Genomic DNA, 21,322 nt, shown 5'->3' on the forward strand with positions numbered 1-21,322 from the left:
TGAGAGGTTTGTTTGCAGACACTGACTTCAAGGAGTGAGGAACAGGCCTCGTGCTAATGTCATCGTCCTTGAGACGTTGCTTGGCTGTGCGTGTTTTCCCGTGCCCTTTTGGTGTTTCTAAGCAAATCCAGGCTTAACGGAGAACGTCATTCTCTACCCTGGTAAAGGTTCTGGAAACTTTACAAAGGGAAAGAAATGGGCAGTATTTTGAAAGATGTATGTATTTTCTGCTATAATTAGGTAGAATATGGACATAACATTATCGGTTCAATTAAAAGCATGTCAATAAAAGGCAGTTGTGTGCTACATAAAAGATTCTTTTGTTGAAAACTGGCCTGAGTTACGACTGTTTTATACACATTAATTTGCTTTGTACATACAGAATGGAGCTGATTGAACAGCATGATTGTCTGACGAGAGCTGAAAAGCAGCACTTGCTGTAGGTAATTTAAATTGAGGCCTATTATCATTTACGGATTTATTCTGCTTAGAATCAATAAGATGAAAAAGGGTCTGAAAGCTTTACGCTAATGCTAATCGCTTTTGGGTCAGTAACTCCTTGTGTTTAAGTTATGTATTTCTTCCCTGTATTCACTGAGCTACTTGGAAAGCGAAATATTTAAAATATTTTCCACTGAAGAGAGTCTCCCCTCCTACTTCACAGAGAATTCGGCATTGATAAATCTTTTGTTAAACTGAAAAAGTTCCCTGAGAGGGAAGTGACACCAACCAAAAGGACAAAAGAGATGCTCTGGAAAGAAGTTCAGCACAAATGCCCTGGAAATTTTGATTTAAAGCAGCATTCATGGTGGCTGGTGACTGAACTTTTCCCTAGGACACAGAGTGAAGCCAGGTTTGGGTAGCCACAGTCATTCTACCTTCTACTAGAGCAACAATTTTCTTCCTGGATAATTTATCTTTGGGGGTTAGAGATATCACTGGACCCAGGACAGAAGAGAAAAGACCAAAAGGGGCGGGGGGGGGGGGGGGGGGATAGTTTAGAACCACGATGATTTTGGTATAGTGAGTCAATCAAGAGGGAATACAGTGAAAGGATTTCATATACATCAAGGAGGAAAAAAAAAAGTGTGGTTAAACAGGACAGAAAATGACAAAAAAATCACTTTGACAAATTTGTCTAGTAAGACCTTGTAATTGTGTTTTGAGGCTGCAGGCAAGGGACCTAAGTGTGCTGTGCCAAAGGGCTGTGTTTGGCAGACTGGAGGAGAGCTGACAAGTTCCTATGAGGAAGAAACCTAAATACATCGCTGAGCAAGGAGCCATGCAGGAGTTCCCAGTCTTCCAGACTTACTTTGTTCCTTTTGAAGCTCAGGAACTGGTGCCAAAAATCAGGCTTAAACAGAAGGTGAGGAAAAATTGACCTCTGTTACAGTAAGAACGTCTACTGCATTAATAATGCCTAAATTATGAAATAAAATGTCATTTATTTGCTATACAGTAGTGAATGGACCATATTCCTTGTGAAGAAGCCAGGAAGGCTAGTAAGAGAAGAGTGCTGAACTGGATGTCTTTAGGAATTGGATTTGCGGTTCCGTGACAGAGCTTACTCTTGTAAAATAGTAATCTAGGACTTCCCACAAAGTAGCAGAGATGATACATAAGCAATGCTGCTGTGAGAAGGGTCCCTTGAGTACTGGTTTTGCTGTTTCTGCTAGTGCAGGCCCTCTTAGTTTTAACAGGAAAGATCAGTTCTGGAGGTTGAGAGGGAGCTCAGGGTGATAGCTTCTGAAATGATGGATGCTATGGCAGTGCTGAGGCTCAGGGTCCTGTTGGCAATGTCAAGGGGCAGAGTATGTGATGCTCCCCTTCCTAAAGAGACCGGGCAAGGTGTTGCAAAAGGATGAAATGTCCTACCCAAGGCGTGGGGAGCTGCAGGGGCCGAGTCACAATTAGAATTTGTCTTCCAAGTCCCAGGTGAGTGTCCCAGCTGCTGCACCCTGCTGCATCTCTGTTCAGATACGGAAAGGCTGGTTCTGGATGATTAAATAATTAGTGCTGTTACAACTATAGTCCACAGCGGACACCACTGTTGGAGCTGATTACCAAACCTTTATTTCATCAATGAAGTTGCTTTCCCTCCTCATACTCAGTATCCCCAGATACTTTGGACTACTACTTTAGAGGTTTAACTTTTGTTTAAAGGTGTTTTTAAAAAGCATGTTAAACTTTTCTTGTATTAAAATGGGCAGGAGTGGCTAATACACTCTCTTGCAATAAATAGCTATAAAAACATCAAAGGTTTGGATAACTGTTAGCTGTATATTTTGTAATGCCTATTGTATTTCCATTTTGTTAGTTCTATTTAAAGAGTGGTATTATCATGCCCCATTTCCTGTTAGATAGTTCTATTTGTCTGCACTACAGGAGGCAGGAGATTTTAGGTCCAAAAGAAATTATCTCTCAGTAAATTACTCCTAACTCCATTACTGAATACTAAGCACTCTCCCCTTGCTGTGTGAGCAGCTTGAAGAGATAACGTTGCAATTTATTTATTTGTTTTGTCCCTCATATATAGGTGACACACAGACTCATCTGAGCAGAGACAGCGATAACTGACAGGTACATTAGATCAGCCACATATAGCAAAGTTTACTTTGATTATGTAGTAAGTGTCAAGATGTACAGTAGCTGATGTCAGTTTGATCTCTCTTATAGTATATAATGGCTTGTCCTTTTCATGGTTGAATGGACACTAATTTTTGTCTAATAAGTAAGCTATCAGTTGAGTGTTTTAGAGAGTAGCCAGAGTTTTTTATCCTACTGAAAGGGAAACCATTCGTGAAATTATTTTAAAATTTGTTTGGATTGCTTGTTGTATTCATTTTTTCTCCTTCTCCAAGTCCCCGTTTACTCAAAGGTACTAAAAGTACAATATTTTCTGAGGACCCGCTGTGAATCTATTGCAATGTGTATGAGACCTTTCCATATTAAAATAGTTGCAGAGAACAGAATATTTTGTCTGTCTTGATGCGTATTTGCCAAACTGCAAAGTCCATATGTACCACCTTTTAAACTTTAAAGAGAGGAAAAACCATGTTCTGTCGTTATGATCCCCTTCCTTCTCCCTTGTGAGTGAAGTAGGAAGGGTATAAGACTAATGTTTGTAGGTGCTATGTTTTCTTATTGCTATGTGGCCATGATTTCAGTTAAACTGCATTTATGAAAATACCTTATTAAAATACATTTTGCAAGGCATAATATAACTAATCAATAATAGATTTATATAAAAAAAAAATACAATATTGACAAGATCTTAAAGTGAAGGGTAGTGTTTTAGGTTGTCTAGCATGGCTTAGCTTCCTGGCACAAGGGCAGTTCCAGGGGAAACGCATTTACAGTGAATAGTAATTTCTAAATTTTGGAGATGTCAACTTAAGGAGAATAAACAAAAGAAAACAAACAAAAACAAAAACACCACATTTCTGGTTCCTACAAGTAATCTCTGAACCCTGTACTAGTTAAGTGTAAGTCACTGGCCTCACAAAGACTTAGTTAAGTATGGTTAGATCTTTTGTCACTGACAGATTGAGCTGTTTTAGCTCTAATTAAAGTGATTTGCAGCAAGGTGCTGAGGCCTCTGGTGCCTGGCATTAATGGAGCTAGGTGTTTTTTTTCTTTCCTTGTTTTGTTTGTCTTCTGTGGTGTGTGTGTGCTTTTTTTTTTCCCCTCCAGTCTAGACATTTCTTCCTTCTACCTAAATCGTTACTGGTTTATAGGAACTTCTCATAAAAAGCATTGTCTTATCAAGGATACCCGGGGAATTTAAAAGTCTACCTAGTCAAAGGCAGGGTGTGAATGACTGCTTGTGTTTCTGTTTGACCCAAGTGTTCTTCCATAAGCAAAACTGAACACTTCATTGTAGAGGCTCTGAATAATTTCATTAATATGCCTTTGCAGTCCAGAAGTTCTGGTAACAGAAAGTGTCAGAAACATTAATAATAGCAATACTTAGTTTTAATCAACACAAAATTCACTACAAGAAAAGGATTACTTGTTAAAAAGGAGAATGTTTTCAATACACCTGACAGTAAATATTGAAAATGTGTCTTGATTTAGGATATGAATGTTTGTGTCATTTCCTGAGGTATCACCCCATTTTCTTTGCATATCACAGGGGCAAAGTATACCTTGATGTGCATTAAGTAAATTATTGGACAAGTGTGTCTCCTACTTTCCTCTTGTCTAAGGGAAGTATGTGGTCTGCCTGCTTCAGACAAGGATTGTGGGTCTCCAACCTTTTTTGGTTTACAAAGTGGAAGGTTTCAGAAGTGAAAGCTTCAGAAGTAGCTTATAAATTCACAGGAACCTGAAATCAAGGGCATACCAGTGAACCAGAGGATGTTTTCAATCCCTGATTAATAGTGAAGTGTTCCCCCACTTCCACTGGGCTATGCCTGGTGCTTGTAGGATGTGACTTAAGTTTCTTGGTACCTTGGGTACCACTGGCAAGGTAGCTGCAGCATGCTGCAAATGTAATGCCTGGAGCTGCTGTTTTCATGTCCTCGAGGCTGTGTCTTGGCTGTCCTTAGCAGTCCCCATCCACTCTTCTTGGGAGAATTAATTATTTTGAGCCCAGAACTGGGCTCAGAGCAGTGCACTCCCCACAGTCCCAAAGCAGAAGCCCTGAATGTCTTCCATCTGTTTCTCTGTCCTCCATGTGCAGCCCCTCGCTCCTTCACATTCTCTTTGCTTAGCTCTGCACTAAGAAGGTGAAAGCTTACCGTGCCAGTGTTACATCAGATGAAAGCTTTATTGCTGCAGTCAGCAACATCTTCACTTGTTCAGTTTGAAAGAGCACCAACAGAAGTAAGATTTAGATGTTTCTGATAACTTACTGATGAGAAAGTGTCTCTAGGCTCTCCTCATACATTAACATTGCTGCCTGCTTCACTTCTCTTCCTGTATTCTCTTTGGGATATATAGAAAATAAGGCTATAATAATGCTGTCCTTTCTTGTCTTCTTTCACAAACATTAATCCCATGATTTTTTATCAGTATGAAATAACCCAAGAGATAGGGCAGTCTGTGGATCAGCTTGTATGAAACTAGAAAACTGAAATTATTTTGTTTAATTGCGTGTGAAAGTCAACTTTTGTCAAAATCTCTAGCTGTGACTGGGTACTTACAAAATGCAATGTATTCTTTTCTTTAGCACATCACCTAAATACATTTTACTAGCAACCCTTCTGAACCAGATGAAACTGTAATTCAAGCTGTCTTGTCTGCTTCTGCTTTAGTTCACAATAATGTCACTATGCAGCTCACACCAAAGACTTAAGTTTTTATCTCTAACAGCTACATCAGGTATTTTGTCCTGAGTTTTTCTGCAGACCATTACTGGTAAGGTAGCTTTTCTAAAACAATAATAAAAAAACAATCTTCCATTCAGTGTGTGTGTATATATATATATATTTTAATGTAAAAGTTTTGCTACTCCATCAATGTGACTTTGCAAGCTTGTTCTAATCTGTCAGTGACCAGCAATAGTAGAGCAGTTCTTCTCCAGCTGGAATACAAGAAACATCGCTGCAGCCAACAAACTAAGTTAATGCAGACTGTTATATTCCTTCTAGGAATTGTGCTTTAGCATACTGCTTGACTAAACATCTTCAGTACTTGAAGGTTGACTTTGCATTTGTTAGTAAATCAGATATATTAGAGGTAAGGGTACAATATGGCCACGTGGTGAAGGGATTGAGCAAGGAGCTAAATGGGTGCTCCTTGTGGTTCTGTGCCCCTGCTAAGTAAAGAACTAAATGCATTGTGCTATGGCTCCTTCATCTGCAGAGGGGTTAGTTCTGCCCTCAGGTCTCTGTGAAGCAGGGATCCCCTCTGTGGGATGTCTCTGGGGCATCTTTCAGACCTGGAAGAAGAGTATAGGCAGTGGAAGGACCAGGTTCCATATAGGCAGAAGGAACAGCCTTAGCTAAGTTCAAATATTTCTTAAGCCATGGGGAAGTTTCAGGAGTAAAAAGGAGTTTGTGACATATCCCTTCAGAGGATTTGCCCCTGTGCTGAGTGCCCGTGCCCAGGTGGGGCAGTGGGCCTGCAGGGCGCTGTGAGGAGAGGCCGGTTCCAGCGGCCCCATCACAGGGCAGGCCTGGGCCCAGCAGCTCAGGGGAAATACGTCTGAAAAAGGATGAAGCCACCCAGCAGTGAGGGGAAAAAAAGTGCAGGGAACGGCCCTGTGGCACCAGGGTCAGGGCAGGAGGCAGCGGGAGGTGCTCCAGGCCCGGGGCTCCCTGCAGCCTGTGGAGAAACCATGTTGGAGCCGGGGCATGTGCCCTGAAGGAACTGCAGCCCATGGAGAGGAGCCCGCGCTGGAACAGTCTGTGAAGGCCTGCGGCCCGTGGAGGAGCCAGCATGGAGCAGGGCATGAGTGTGGAGAAAGGAGCAGCAGGGAGGAGCTGTTATGCACTGACCACGGCCACCATGCCTTTCCCCTGCGCCACACGGTGTGAGGGAGGAGGCAGAGGAGTTGGGAATGGAGTGAAGTTGATCCTGGGGTAAGGTTAGGTGGCAGGGGGAAATGTTGCTTTGTTTTTGTATCTTACTATCCAACTCTTTATTTTTAATTGGCAGTAAATTAAATTAACTTCCCCTAGGTCAAGTCTGTTTTGCTCGCGATGGTAACTGGTAAGTGATCTCTCTGTCATTATCTCAACTCATGGGGCTTTTCTGTCCTAGTTTCTCTCTCTTTTCCTTTGAGGATGGGGGGGGAGAGAGAGAGAGAGAGAGAGAGAGACAGCAGCTGGGTGGGCGTCTGGCAGCTGGCCAAGGTCAACCCACCACAATCACACAATTTCATGCCATGTTTAAAATGACTGTGTGCCTGGGCCTTTTACCAGCAGGATTTGCTTTGAGTGGTAGGTCTGTTCAAGGAAATGCTGGTGTGTGAAAATGTAGTTGGTAGCCTTATTCGACCTTCGGGAGCAGCTCTGCAGCCCTTGTTTACTTCAGTCTGCTGTACTCTGCTGTGTGTGTCTTAAAGTTTCCCTGCAGTAGCAGATTGCTTGGATACTTGCCCATCTCTTTGTTTTGGGAGAAATTTGCAGTGTGAGATGAGAAGCTCAGATCTGTCTGTCCTGCATGCTGACGATGGCTCGTGTATAACTTTGCTGTCGGGCTTTGTGTGTGTGTGGAGCAGCCAAGCTTAATTAAGGTCACTGGTGCATTTGTGTGAAGTGAGGTGCCGTTGTGCCCTGATGGCCTGTGTGTTTGTGGGTGGTTCCACGTGGATCAGTATGGACTGCAATACAACCTGCTAGCTTGATTTCTTTGTAATTCTTACGTAGAGCTGCTTGGACATAAGGTATACAGAAATGCCCTGTCCTTAACTGTATTTTATGCAATTTGTGTCATTGTATAGCTCAAGTGTAGTATGAGTGGCATGCATATCATCACATGCTTCCAATTCTTAGGTTTATTTTGTTCATACAGCTTCATGGGAAGCTGCAACTCAGAAATTTGCTGGTAAGTATAATTGTGTTGCCAGAGATGCCCTATGCACAGTCTCTCTTTTTGAACCTTTTATTTTTAAATTCTTTTGGCAGTCTAAGCTTTATCTATTTAGTTGTGATCCATGGCATGTAACGACAGGGTTGAAAATGAACAAGTTGTTAAAAGCCTCAAAAATAGAAAAAAAAAATCTGTCTTGGGGAAAAAAAAGATTTCAAGGTTGGGGATCCTGTTTCCTTATCTTCCCTTTCCTTTCCTTTCAGGCATCTTTTGCAGGATGAGCAAATGGAGCAGAATTATTACCTGACTGGAGGAGAGAAAAGTTCTTAAAGACAGCCTGTAAGTAGAGAAATTCTTATTTACCTGGTTTAAGTCAGTAGATCTCCATTTCCATGTGGCAGTACATCCACATTTATTGTTCGGACTAAGGAGAAAAGTAACATCCCACCCTATGGTTGGCGAATTTGCAGTGAAGACCTCATTGCACACTAGTGGTTTACATCTCATATAACTTGAAATAAAGGAGTCACTCACACATTCATAATCAATACAATTACCATTACTTTACATGAATTAAGTAATTTGTATGGTATTACTGTTTGGGGCATTTGTATCCCTATTCAGAGCACTTCTGTATTTCAACCCCACTGATGGTAAAGGCAGGTGCGCGCCAGTTACCCACAAAACGAGGGAAAGCTCTATGGGGAAACTCTTTTATGTCTATCTAGATTTGAATTTGTAGTCCCTTTCCAATTACTGTGCTAATTGTTTAAGAGATTGCTAGACTAAAAAAGTTTTTAATCACTAATCTGTTTTTGAAAGGAACTTACGGGCTCAAAACCTGAACTACATACTTCTTAAATTAATTTTCTTCATGAATACTTCTTTCTCAATACAGATTTGTGAGTCAGAACACCCTACTGTGCTTGTTTCTTTTGTCTTTTCTTCAAACACCTGGCCTATTATTCTCCTTTTTTTTCCCCCCAACAAAATTGCTCTTTCTTTGTAGCCAAGGTTCTGATGATATTATGCCACTGGAAATACAAAAATTTACCCGACATCCTATGTTACCAGAACTGAACTTGGGGCAGAGGACAAATTAAACAAACCTGTCAATTTAGCCAAATGTGAGTACTCCAATATAAATATTTGCAAGCATTTCTTGAAGAGGTATCAATATTGTCCAAAATCTACAAGCAAAACACCTCAGAAAATTGTCACATGGAGGGTAATGTCAGGAGGTCTAATTCCACAACTGAGTTTTTCTCACAGTGGTCTAAAGCCTGCAGAAGGTGAAGGGGGGTAGTGGTGTATTCAGATCTTGTGCTACTTTGAAAATCCTCCCCAAGATTTTTGCTTTCAGGAAAACTAGACAAACCCAATAAAACAAGCAGGGCTCCAGGCCTGCCTCAGTTGAAGCCTATGCCAAGAAACTGTGTTGATGGCACACAGAGAAGAATTAGGCTGCAACCCTGACAAAAAAAAAATCCTGCAGTCTAAATCCAGATCAACGTAAGCTTTGCCTAAATTGCACTAAATTCTTTAGTCCTATAAGGCAAAATAAAGTGTCTGGAAATAATTGCAATGTTCACTGTGAGAACTATTTAAAACAAAAATCAAAAAGCTCTCTGACTGGTTTAGAATGTGGGATGCTGCTGTTGCATTGAGAAGAGCTAGGAAAGGAAATGTTCCTGCTTGGTTTATTTAAGTGTTGACCCATGTGTAGCTATGAAACCAGACTGAAGGTTTTTCAGTTAAATTCTTCCCAACATTTCTTAACTGCCATTTTAATGCTATGTCCACAAAAACTTTTAATCCTCTTTATTTAAATTTAAAATAAAGTAACATTTCTAAACAGATAAGCTTTCTTCCTTGGTGTGATATTCTGTTAAAAAACAGCACTAATTAACATGAAAGGCTTGCTGAGTTTTGGTTACAGGTGTACTTTGATTCCTAAGCTGATTTCAAGTGTTGCCCTGCATATTTATTTTCATAATATCATTAGTTCTCACAGCTGGCTTTTTAATTCACATGAAAGAACAGAAATTTCTTGGAAGCACTCATTAAAGCAGAAAAAGTGAAATCAGGTTTAAAAAAACCACTTCTCTGCATTTCAAACTAAAACCAGGTGACACATCGGCGAGCTGTATTCCCTGCTTGCACCCGCTGTGAGATGCTAACATCTGCAGGCACCATCTTCCACCCAAATGGCATAGGAATGGCAGCTTTTATTTAATCTGTATATAACAAAATAAGCAGTGTACTTACCTTTGCAGTTCTTTCACGTATCAAAAAGGACGCAGTGGCTTAAAGCCACAGAGCCATGGATAAATATGCACCAGAGTCCCTGCCTCTTCCCTGACTCGGTGTGACAAATTCAGAAGTTAAGGTGACAGAGGAGCAGTACCAAGCAGGTGCTTGGTTGTGGTTGCAGTAAGGGAGGAGGGCGTTGTCAGAGGGTGACTTCTTGTAAGGTGAATCTGGAAAGAGCAATGCCAAATAAACCTGGGGAGGGGTTTAGGAACCAAACCTGGTATCCAAACCTCTAATTTTGAGGGGCTTGTGGCCTATGTAAAAGTGGCTGTATGTGCTGTGTAAAGGTAGCAGCTCCTAGATCTGGTTCTGATACAAGCTATAGCGCAAATAAGTGAAGTTACTTGCCTCAGTGTATTAACTGCTGTCCCTGAAATCATTCATGTCCATAGCTATTAGAAAAACTTTGACAGATAAAAGTTACCTCTGCATTTAACTGCTGAAATCAAGGGAATTTTAGCTTGTGAATTTGCTTTTTCTGGGTGAAATTTTGATGGCCCTGTAGTCAAAGTTTTTGGTGAGTGTAAGAACTTCCTATTTCATGCTATTTATTCAAAACAGCCTTCAGCAGTTATTTGTCACGTGCTGCTTCTAGTGAATTTGTCTAGGAATACAACTTGGCAGAAATAGGTTTTATTTTTATTGCAAAGTTCTCTTCCGAACGGCTTGTGGCAAATGCAAGACAGTTCCTGCTGCTTTAATGAAACAGTGGCACAGTCTGCTTTCCTGCAGAACCTCCTCACCTTGCAAGAGTGACACTGATGGCAAGGAAAGATGCCACATTCTATTCTGTGAATTGTGTACTGACAGTTTTCAAACCATTAACCTACTTAAAAGGTTAATTTGGAACAAACCCAGTGCTTGAGTGGATACTGTGTTATGCTGCCAGCTGGCACCCTGGGCTACCAGAGTGAACTGGTGGGAGTGAATAGCTGTTGTGGAAGAAAATGCACACAAACTTTTTGTGAGAGGTCCTGGTCACATTGCCTTCCACGTCTTCTGCTGCTTGACCCACACAGCAGGACTAGCTAGCGTACTTTGGGTATAAAGCTTGCTTTTCCTAACAGTAAACCACCACCACCTCCCACCTGTGGTAACAATGAGATCTGTGAATCCAGAAATACTTCCAGTCTTGTGGTACGTTACAGCCCAAGAGCAGTCAAAGCAACTGGTAATTCAGGGAAAATGAGAAACAGAGGTGCATGATGCAGCAAACTGTCTTTCTCAGTCACAAACCTAAATACAAGCTCAGAGAAGTCTACAGAAGCAGAAGTCAGGTATCTGGAGCTCTGCACTCAAAACCCTAGCCTAGAAAACATCTTTGATAGTCTCAAGAGTAGTCCCAGAGTTGCTGTGAGAAAGAAGTTCTGAAATTTACAAAATCTTTTCTCTGAATTTAGTGCTTGTGAATGGTTTTTAGGAACCAGAGAGCATCAATGGGCGAGTTCCACGTTGTCGCATCAGCCCACAACAGAACTTGCTTGGAGTGTCACTACGGACTTGGGGAAGGTAATCTGCAGGTGTCCTCAGCCGTTGGCCTTTCTGCTGTGACTGCTAAGCAACAATGAGCACTTGTATAGCTCGACCATGTTTGTTTAATCAGTCCTCACAACAGCCCTGTGAGGTAGGCAAGTAAGCTGCAAAGCCTATAGCTGGGACAGTTGTTCGCAGTCCATTTGATGGATGGGGAAGTTCAGCAAAAACTTTGAAAGGATTTGTCCAAAGCCAGAAAAGGAGTTCATGATTTTGCTGAACTAGAGACTTCTGGTTAGTAGAACCTCTGTTTATACTCATTCAACATCAGTCCTAGGAAGAATTTAACACTTCACATTTAGTTTTTGCTTAAATTCTCAATCTACTCAAGGCATGAAACATGGAGATGTACAAGCGATCTGTTAACTTAGTGGTCTTGCAATATGTGCCACTAGTCATGCTAAAAGTATTCAGTAACCTCATATTTACAGCTATTAGCTACTTAGTGATACGTGTATGTGCACAGAGAACTACACACAACTTACTGCACATTAATAACCTATTGTCACAGGGTACAGTTTTCAAATACAAAGTGTATTTTTTAATTATTAAAACGTTGCCACTCTGAACATAAACATTTCTTGATTGAAACAAGATATATTTTATACAAACCCAGTTCTGAATCGAAATTCTATACTGAAAATAGTCTACATCTCCTTCCTGCTAAGTCTGTCTAAAATGCGAGATTTCACTGGCATCCGTACTTCAACATGAAGCATGTTTTCAAAGTTAAGAACATACCGCGTACTGGTTCTTACGTCTAAAGTACCGTATGTAAGAGTTCCTCCTGAGAAATGAGTTAAGAATTGCTTATAAGACTGAAGTTATTCCTACAACAAATTTCGAACCTTTGAACTAGCATCCAGTGACTTCAGGGATTTCGAAGCTTCAGTTTCATTGTAGCCTGAGTTATAAAGACACGGGCAGTTCCTGCTTATTTCCGTAGCGTCAGAAATTCACTCAGTATAAAAATGATGACAAAAGTCAACTTGCTACAGGATTTCATGTTGTAATGAAGGAAGAATTTTTAGCAGGGTTATCTCCTTTTAGTCCGTTGCTGAAGGTGGAGGAACTACAGCTGGATGTGTGTTTTCTCTTTTTTTTTTAAACGTCTCTAACAGGCGCTACTTATTGGGGAAGGCATTCACTTTCCCCTCTGTGGCTGCAGTCTGTGGGAGAGCTCCTAACAAAGTTCTTTGTTAGTGTTTGTAAGACTGGAGATGAGGTTTAATTGAGGGATTTGTGCTGAATGTTCTTTCGCTTTGAGCCTTAGTGCTGCAATGCTCGACGTTTTCCTTTCAACTGCTGCTGGATCAGTGAAGGCAGTAAGAGCAGGGTCTGACGGGGGTCCAGGAGCTTTCATTAGTACTGAAGCTGTTGTCATGAGAGGATTTAAAGCATTGAGAAACCTGTATTTGAAAGAAGTCAATATTATCCAAACTAAGAATTGTTTTGGAGAACAAGTACTTTTTGAGTTGCAGGGAATAAAAAAAAAGGTGGGGAAACTAACTTGCCAAAACTACCAGTTTCTTCCAAATGTACATTGTTTTGCAGAATGTATTTTTGCTTTATTTTGCAGTACAGCATCTTACTCTTAAAGCAAACAAAAAAACACTTAATTGAAATAAACCAGACAGCTGATCAGACTGCAGATACCTAGAACATCAACCACTCACTTAACTCCTAATCCTTTCTCAGCAAACCTTGGATGCTGGAGCTCAGCCCGTTCTGTGAAAACAATAAATGACCTCATAAAAAGACCAATTTATGTAGCTGTTTACGTAGCCAATTTGTTCAGACAAGTTGCTCCATGTGAAAAGCAGCATTTGCCTGTGTGGCAGACAGATCTGCCAGTTAGCATGGAATTGATACAGGCTGTAATTTCAGCAAGAGGAGAACACTGTCTTTTACATGTCTGTGTATATATACACACGCATATTTACACACACTACACAGATGCTTTTTCATATCTTATGGGGTGCATTATGGAGCCTTCTGATCTCCATAGAAAAAAAAAAATGACTAAAACCTTTATTCTGCCAAATCTCCTAGAAGCCACATCTGTCTGCAGTCACATCATTATTTATGCAAGATAAGGATGGAGCTGAAGCCACCTAGGTTACAGCACTCTATGTGAAGACCAATCTTCAGTGAGACCAAAATTTTGGTAAGTATGCACAATTGATATTCAAACAGCAATTACATAGGAAGTTTTCACTAGCACGACTTAAAACTAAATATTTTTTTTCTAGTCAAGTGATCCCACATGGGAACCAACTCCATTTTATTAAGTATATTTTTCCATGGGAGCACATTTATTAAGAACATACTTGAATATCAAATAATAAAAATGCAGTTTTTTTAACAGTTTTGAGATTTAGAAAAAAAAAAAAAGACTATACCTTCCAAAATGTGGATTTAAAATAGGATTTCTGAAGAGAGAAGTCCAGGTAAGGCTGCTGAGGCCAAACGGCCCTAGGGTTGAAGGACTAAAGGCTGAAGACATGGATGGCACAGCCAATGTTGAAAATGGCATTGACCTCCACGTGTGATCTAGGAGGGGGGAATGACCCAGTGGAACATCCAAAAACAGACCAAGTGGGTGCGTTAAGGAGATTCCTGGAACAGTCCCCAGAATTTCAGTTTTTTCACGTTTCCTCCACTTTGCCCTTCTGTTTTGGAACCAGACCTTCAATAAGAAATTATAAAGGCATTAGCTGAACTTACTCTGAAATTTGTCTTACCAGCTACTACTGCATGCAGTGATACAGATGGCAAAATATTTACTGTTAAACAAAAACTTCTTAGTATTCATGAATGGATCTTTAATATTGTAATGGGTTTATTAACAAATAAATCGGTTATAAAAACTAAATTTTACTACTGTAGCTCTGACTGTATAGTCCCATATGGTTTAAACCCATTGTGATAAACTGATCACTTGAGAACTTATGATCAGTTATTCAAATTATTATTCTTCCTTTCATAAGCTATTGAAAACTAAATTTCAACAAAGCCTTTCAAGAGGTTGCTATTTCTGTACAGATACCTTAGGAAGCACCTTAATCATGACTGTAAGAGGAACTAGGCCAAATATGTGGCATGTGCTTGTTATCTTGATAGCTGGGCCATTCATTCTTATACATGAAACTTAAAAGTAAAATGAAAACCTTTTGTTACCTACCATGAATGCAAACAGGATATAGTGATATGACAGTGATTAATTGAATTGCAGTGGAAGTCGATACTAAACTAGAAAACCTAGTAAGTCTTATTAGAACAGCGTATCAAGCTGTTCCTAAAGGGGCTTTAGCTAGCACCGGTTTTGTGTAGTAAGCCGTTGAGTATATTGCCTGTTTGAGCCTGACTAGTCATTATTTTAGCCCATTAAACATCTTTTAAAGATTATAGTCAATCCAATCTACAGATCAGAAAAACTGACTCTTCACACTGTCATTAGCATTCACTGAGCTGAACCTTTCAGACCCCGGATGGTAGCAAAGAGTAGACTGAGGAGCATCAGCCCTAAAACAGCAGGGAGAGTTTTTTTTTTTTTAATAATCTTGAAAGTGTATGCTGCTAAGGTTGCACACTCAAAATCCAACTGTACTCAGCTGCTCAGGTTTTTGAGTCCCCTCTGTAGTGGGGACCATTCAAGCTGGATTCTGAACTGGATCTGGACTTGGAAAAAAGGCATTAGCTGTGCTTAATGCCTTATAATCTCAGCAGTCTTGTGTCACTCAGTGAGCTGTGTGCAGGACGGTTCTGTGTGTAATAATTAAATGCTCTAATGAGGATTCAACATTTAGTAGAAAGTGGTAATACAAAGAACAAGAGTTCTTGGAAAGACACTCCTCAGTCCTGTACAGAACCATGACTTTCTGAAGTTTACTTCTGACTTAAGACAAAAGCAGACTTTAAAGATGGAGGTTGTTTAACATACAGTGTAGTTAACTTCATATCAAGAATCTGTCGATGTCACTAAACCAAAGTAAAATCATAAAATTAAGCTGCAAAAATTAAGTCTTTAAAAAGAAAAAAAGACAGCAGATGCTAAAATAGTTATTCCTTTGGTATTAGTCTTTCTGAAATAGATTCTATAGAAGTGTTATGACAATCTTTGAATTTTGATGCAGAAGTTTTATGGATGTATGGCTTTTAATAGCTGTTACTATATCTGCAATTATATTTCAGCCAAAATATTTTAACAGTTCTAAATTTCTATCGTGTAATGTCTCAAAACTGGGTTTTTGGGCGTTCCCACCTCCACTGCTCCTTTTAATATCAGACATGCCATCTAACTATTTGCAGTGACTAATTTACCTTTAGGTGCTAAAACAACATTAAGTGTGTTTGGAAGGAAAGGTGTTAGTGTTTTCCATTCAAATAAATCATATAAAAAAGGCAGTGAACTGTCTCACACTGCAGATATGCAAGTTAAAAACTTTCCTAAAAGGAAATAACATACTGCAAATGTATTAATTTTCTTACTAAGTCTTAGTATTGTTCTTCAATCTGTTCTTCATCAAGAAGCCTTACATGAAATGTGTGCTTTTCTGCTTTTTCTGTCCTAAAGCAAATCCATGTGATCACTCATACTTGCACTTTGACTAAAAAATAACTTTTTTTAGTGTTACAGATGATTTTGGCTTTAAAACTAAACTTATTTAATCATCTCTCAGATTTTGTATTCTTCAAACGTGAAAAGAGTATCACCATAGATATCTAATAATTACCTTTAGAAAAAAGCTGACTTTCAGTTCCTTACTGTTACAAACTCATCAACTCAAGTGATAAAAGAGGCACAGGCATGCATCATACATGACAAACAGCTATCAAAATTTAATGCGTATATTATAGTCATTAGCATTCAGATTAGTCATCTTGAAGCTTTTATTAGGCATTTTTCCTTTGCTTTACTTGCCTTTACTCTGTTTTCGGATATATCTAAAGTGATAAACTAAACATAAGAGAAACCGCTACGCTAGTGTTAAGGTATTTATGGTATGAGTTTGATAGCAGTGACAAAATACTTTGGAAAAAGTGTGTTACTTATGTCTGAATATTTGAGTATTAATACTCATAGGAGGATGAGTTTTAAAGTAATGATTTTAAATTGTACACTACATCATCCAGATGGTTTTTGTAAGTACCACCTCATTACCTGACAAGAGTTTTAAAAAGAAAAGGTGAGCATGTAGTATTTGATAGCTTTCTTGCTGTAATTTTCTTTGAAAATATATTTAATTGATGCTATACCTAGCAATCATTAAAGAGACTTACGGATGTGGCTAACAGTATCATGTTTCTGCTGTAGCTGAATACAGGATCATAATCAGAAAACACGACAAGGATGCTCAGATCAGCTATATTTGTAAACTAATGTTTTAACACTGATCCAGTTTGCAGAACTAGAATACCCAAATAATGGCTTGCTCTAGACATTTTGAAAACAAAATATCCCTTTAACTTGTTCTTATTTTCCTCCCATAGCAACAATGTGAATTATGAGCAGAATGGCAAGAAGAGATGTAAACGCTACTGAAGAGCTTCCTAACACAGGTTCAGATGAATTAAAATGTTTTGTGGACTTTCAGACTACCCCTTTCCCATGGTCTGGAAGAATGGGAAGATTCTTGCTGCCATCTCTTTTCTTCCTTTCTACAAGCAACTAATGGACATCAGCGGTTGATGTCTTTTGAAGTGATGCTGAAATGAGAATATATCGATGGGTAATTTTTTTCCTTGTTTTTTCATTTTCATGTAAGGCTCCAGAATGCAGGAGTGGGGGACAACATAGTGGCTTGTATCCATTTCAGCTGGTTGATAGCGGGGTTGCCGCAGAGAGGATCTCAAATTGAAAACAATGAGGTGAAGAAGGAGTCTGATTGTACTTGGGAAGATCAATTAGTTTCCTGGAATTCCACTTGAGTAAATTAAAGATACCACTTTTCACGCCAGCTGGTTTATTCAGGTACTGTAGAGAGGCATGGAAGTCTTCTCACAGGACACCATACAGAGCAACTATGAACATAGGTATTTGAGGGATGTATTTGGACATTAAGGTAGTTTGTTATTTACAGTATATCTATACAGTACCTGTTCCTATGAATCCTTTCACCTCCAAGCTAAGAGGTTTCCCATATACCACAGGACAAGGACACATGCAGACAGAAGCGCTGTGCACTGGAAGTTCACCCCAAGCGAACTGTGCTGACTGGGTGCTTGTGCCCTGAAGACTTGTTAGGATCTGAATCTGACAAGGAATATGTAGGTGCAAGGAAGAGTCTTTTGTTGTTCCTTCCATCCACTGAGGATACATGAACTCTGGAATTTTGCTTGTTAATTCCTTTTTGACTACATCAAACCTAAACATTTCCATGTCTTTTAGATGAGTCACTATCAGATGAGTTCCTCTTTGCCATCTACCATTGTACCATTCCTTCACTAGTCAAATGGACTACAGAGTGAGCACCCTAGGAAGGGCATGTGACAGTAACTGGTAAGTTAACAGCTTTTAACTTGTGTCCCTTCTACCCATAGGTGCTGTGCGTAGTTGCCAGATATTGGGGTATTTCAGTGAGTAGAAGTTTTAGTGATCATTGGTGGTAAAGAGAGGGAGGAGCATAAGACTTCCTCCAAGCACACAAAAGAAATATGAAAAACATCCAGCTATTCTCAGAAGAGTAACTGTGAAGTACTGTTAATACTTCTAAGAACCTTTTCTGAAGATGGTGCATATTAAAACAAAAAGATATACAAAAATTACAGCCTTACAGGTGTTATCTAGGGTGAACCATCCCAGATTCAGTGAATTAAGTTATGACAACATATATAAGCAAGGATCTGGCACCAACAGTAACAACGCTATGCAGCAATAAGCAGGACTGTCACACTGAGCAGCTGCACCCAGTTCTCACTTTTTCATGAATATGCGCGTACCCAGGGCTGTGCTGGAACAGTAGTTCAGTTGGTATCTGATAGACAGCACAAGCCAAATTTTGTACAGTTTTTTATTCTGAGCTTAAAAATACTTTGGAAGTCTTCACAGAGTTTGAAGCAACATTTTCAAAAAACAACAAAAAAACCCAGCACAACACAAACCCAACACCAGAACCCCTAGGTTTTGTATGGGAAGGGACTTCTAGCTTAGATGAGACAAATTCTGAGCTACTTTTTAGAAGGTATCAAGTGCTTAGAGTCAGGAAAACCTACTTGGGGCATTTGTAGTTTAAGGAAACTGCACACGCTGAGATGATGAGTCTCCCTTTCTATGCCTCAAGTTCTACGAGCGCTGGGGTTAGCACAGCTCAGCTGGGCCATAGAACTCCCCAGGACAGTCAATACTTACTGTCATCCGAATTAATCCCGTATTTGCTTTAACCAGTCGTTTAGCAGTGTGACTGACTGTGTTTTCGAGTTCAGTCAGAGCAGGCGGGTGGTGCAAGCTCCTCGGAACGCCTCGCTAACAACTCGGCCTGCCCCGCAGGTCCCTCGGGCGCTGTAAGCCAGCCGAGTTCTCAGGCCGGCCTCACGCCCCCAAAGCCCAGCACACGGTACCTGCTTCCACCCGGGCGGACAGCAGCAGAGGCGAGCTGGCAGCGCGGCGGGGGGGTGCTCCCAGGAGGCGCCGCTGGTGTCCCCGAGGCGGCCGGCCAGTCTCTCTCCATCCGTCCCTGAGGGGCCGAAGCGCAGCCCGCCCGCCTCCACCCGCCCCCCGGGCCGGCTCCCCGCCGCCGCCCGGCACTCACCCACCTGGACGCGGGCCTCGGTCAGCTCCAGGCGGCCGGCCAGCTCCTCCCTGCGGGGGGCAGCGCACCGTTAGCCGCCTCCCCGCCTGCCCCCGAGCGGCGCCCGGCCCCACCGCCCGCCACCCCCGCTACCTGGTGAACACGTCGGGGTAGTGGGACTTGCGGAAGGCTCGCTCCAGCTCCTCCAGCTGGAAGGTGCTGAACGTGGTGCGGTACCGCCGCTGCTTTCTCCTCAGCGGAGCCGGCGCCTCGCCGCCCCCCGCTGCCGCCGCCTCATGGCCGGGCGGGCGCCCCCCGCGCCCCGCCGCTGAGGGCTCCTCGGCGGGGCCGGGCCGCGGTGGCGGTGGCTCCGCTCGCTCCTCGCCTGAGGGGAGAGAAGCGGGCAGTTAGCCGAGCGGCTTGGCCCCTCGCCTCGCCTCGCCCCGCCGCCTCTCACCGTGCCGCCGGCCCACGACGCCGTCGATGAAGCAGGAGGTGAGGAGGTGCAGCGCCGCCGGGGGGGCGCCCTGCATGGCGGCGGGCTGGCAGCGGGCAGAGCCCGGCACCGGGTTTTATGGGCGCGGGCAGCCCGGCCGGCTCGGCGCCCCGGTAATTAGCATTTCATTAACGCGCCCGCGTCAGGGCCGGGGGTGGGACGCGCACGGCCGGGCTCGGGGGGAACTCCCCGGGCTGTGCGGGAGGGGAAGGGGAGCTGGGCTTCGGTGCTCTGCCCCTTCTGCTCCGCTTCGAGTCCCTGCGTTCGGCGATTGCTCAGTGCCCCGTGGCGACAAACACGGGGAGAGTGCACGGAAACCTGCGGGATTGCCGCTCTTCTGCAGATCTCTACGGCTTCTGCTTGAGTTGTGTTGTCGGCGCTGTTACGGCAGAGATCCCTCAGCAGGAGGCCTGCAAACTTTCTTACACGGGCTCCCAGCAGTTCTGTGATCTTGCTGTGGTATACTGCTGAGGGAATGACATGAGTTAAATCATAAGGTGGCTTAATCCTGAGGTCTAGATGTTAGAGGATGAGGATAAAATACCACTTTCTAAAGACTCTTACACAGTGGTACGGGGTAGGGCTTAAAGGAAATTTAATCCAAAAGGTGACTGAAAGTTGAAGCCAGAGAAACTTAGATTAGAAACGAGGCACAGATTTTAAAATCCTTGTGTTTATAACTAACCCATAAAATAGCATAGCTGGTGAAGTTCTGGGTTCTCCACGTCTGGGGATCGTCACACCAAGGCAGGATGGTTTATGTTTTAGCTAAGGACATAGAAGCTGTCAGTGCGGAGACGCTTCCTGAACTCGTAACCTCTCTTATACCAGATGTCTGACTGAACAATCTTCTGGTTTTGTAGTCTGCAAACAAATGACTTGGACTTTTGTCCTCCTCTTTCCTCTCACCTCACAGGGGCTGTGTGAGTGCTGTAGCGCTTCTGTCCTTGGTTACTGACAGGCCTCCCTCTTGCTCTGCCACAAGGTTCTTCCTTGAGTCAACCCTCAGCTTTATTCCTTTCACCACAAAAAAAATTGCGTTTGGCCTGAAGCAGTGTGCCTTTGTGGACCTATTCCTGCAGCACCCTCTGTGAGAAGCTTTGGGAAAGCACCTGAAGCACTTACTGATGCCTAATCTTGAAAATGCAGGTTGACGTTTTGCGTGAAGTCTATAAGGGTGATGCTTACAAAAAGCACCTTTGCACAGAGTTTTCATGACCTTTCACAGATTCTTGTCCTGTTTAGATCCTGACTTTCGTTTTCAAACCTCAGACTGCCTTTTCTCTTGTCTTTACAATAAAACACTACTTAAATTTGTAGAAGCATGATTAAGGCTGTAGCAATTGCCAGAAGTGGTGCCTGCAGTATCACACGGGAATTCCCGAACTACCTCTGAACAGGCCAGCTGAAGCTCCGAGAAGCTGGGTTAGCTGAGTGTTGGCAGATGGCTAGGAGGTGGTACTGTCCAGTTTCTGGCGCCCACTCTGGCTTGTTCTGGGCTAGTCCAGCTATTGCTGCCCTGGAGTAAGGTCACAGAGCCATATCGTGGTGGAAAGTGCAGAAGGCAACACAGGAAGGGAGATGTCATGCTACTGAACTCCTGAGTCTCCACACGTGGCTGTAGTTTTCAGCAGGGACCAAAGAAGAGCAGAGTTTGTCATCTTCCCTTTTCAAGAAGAGCCTGGAAATCAAGATCCATCTGTAGCCTCTTGGAGGGGCAGAGGTCTGGGCACGTGCACCCTTTAGAGTGGAGAGAGAAAACCTTCAGTCT

The 21,322-nt window shown here is 42.1% G+C and overlaps 1 protein-coding gene and 1 long non-coding RNA gene across 2 annotated transcripts; one reads left to right on the top strand and one right to left on the bottom strand.

Annotated features, from left to right (window-relative positions):
• The first annotated feature begins 1,006 nt into the window (after positions 1-1,006).
• Positions 1,007-9,505, top strand: LOC106037777 (uncharacterized). Its single transcript, XR_001208251.3, has 3 exons — positions 1,007-6,527; positions 7,743-7,818; positions 8,489-9,505. It is a non-coding gene; the product is annotated as an uncharacterized lncRNA (long non-coding RNA).
• A 775-nt stretch (positions 9,506-10,280) lies between these two features.
• Positions 10,281-20,635, bottom strand: ESX1 (ESX homeobox 1). The gene is made up of 5 exons (XM_067005090.1): positions 19,513-20,635; positions 19,209-19,440; positions 19,081-19,126; positions 13,728-14,014; positions 10,281-12,734 (listed from the first exon to the last, which is right to left on the bottom strand). Exons 1-5 carry the CDS (start codon positions 19,586-19,588, stop codon positions 12,509-12,511), a joined length of 867 nt encoding a protein of 288 aa, XP_066861191.1. The 5' UTR covers positions 19,589-20,635; the 3' UTR covers positions 10,281-12,508.
• Between the last annotated feature and the right edge of the window lie 687 nt (positions 20,636-21,322).

Source organism: Anser cygnoides, chromosome 13, assembly GCF_040182565.1.
Source record: "Anser cygnoides isolate HZ-2024a breed goose chromosome 13, Taihu_goose_T2T_genome, whole genome shotgun sequence".
NCBI lineage: Eukaryota > Metazoa > Chordata > Aves > Anseriformes > Anatidae > Anser > Anser cygnoides.

Bases quoted from the DNA above. Each gene is read 5' to 3' on its own strand.
- ESX1 (XM_067005090.1), bottom strand. From the start codon at position 19,588: ATGCAGGGCGCCCCCCCGGCGGCGCTGCACCTCCTCACCTCCTGCTTC. The intron at 19,127-19,208 runs GTAGCGGGGGTG...TGCCCCCCGCAG, and splicing joins TACCCCGACGTGTTCACCAG to GGAGGAGCTGGCCGGCCGCC. The intron at 14,015-19,080 runs GTGGGTGAGTGC...TTCTTATTGAAG, and splicing joins TGACCGAGGCCCGCGTCCAG to GTCTGGTTCCAAAACAGAAG.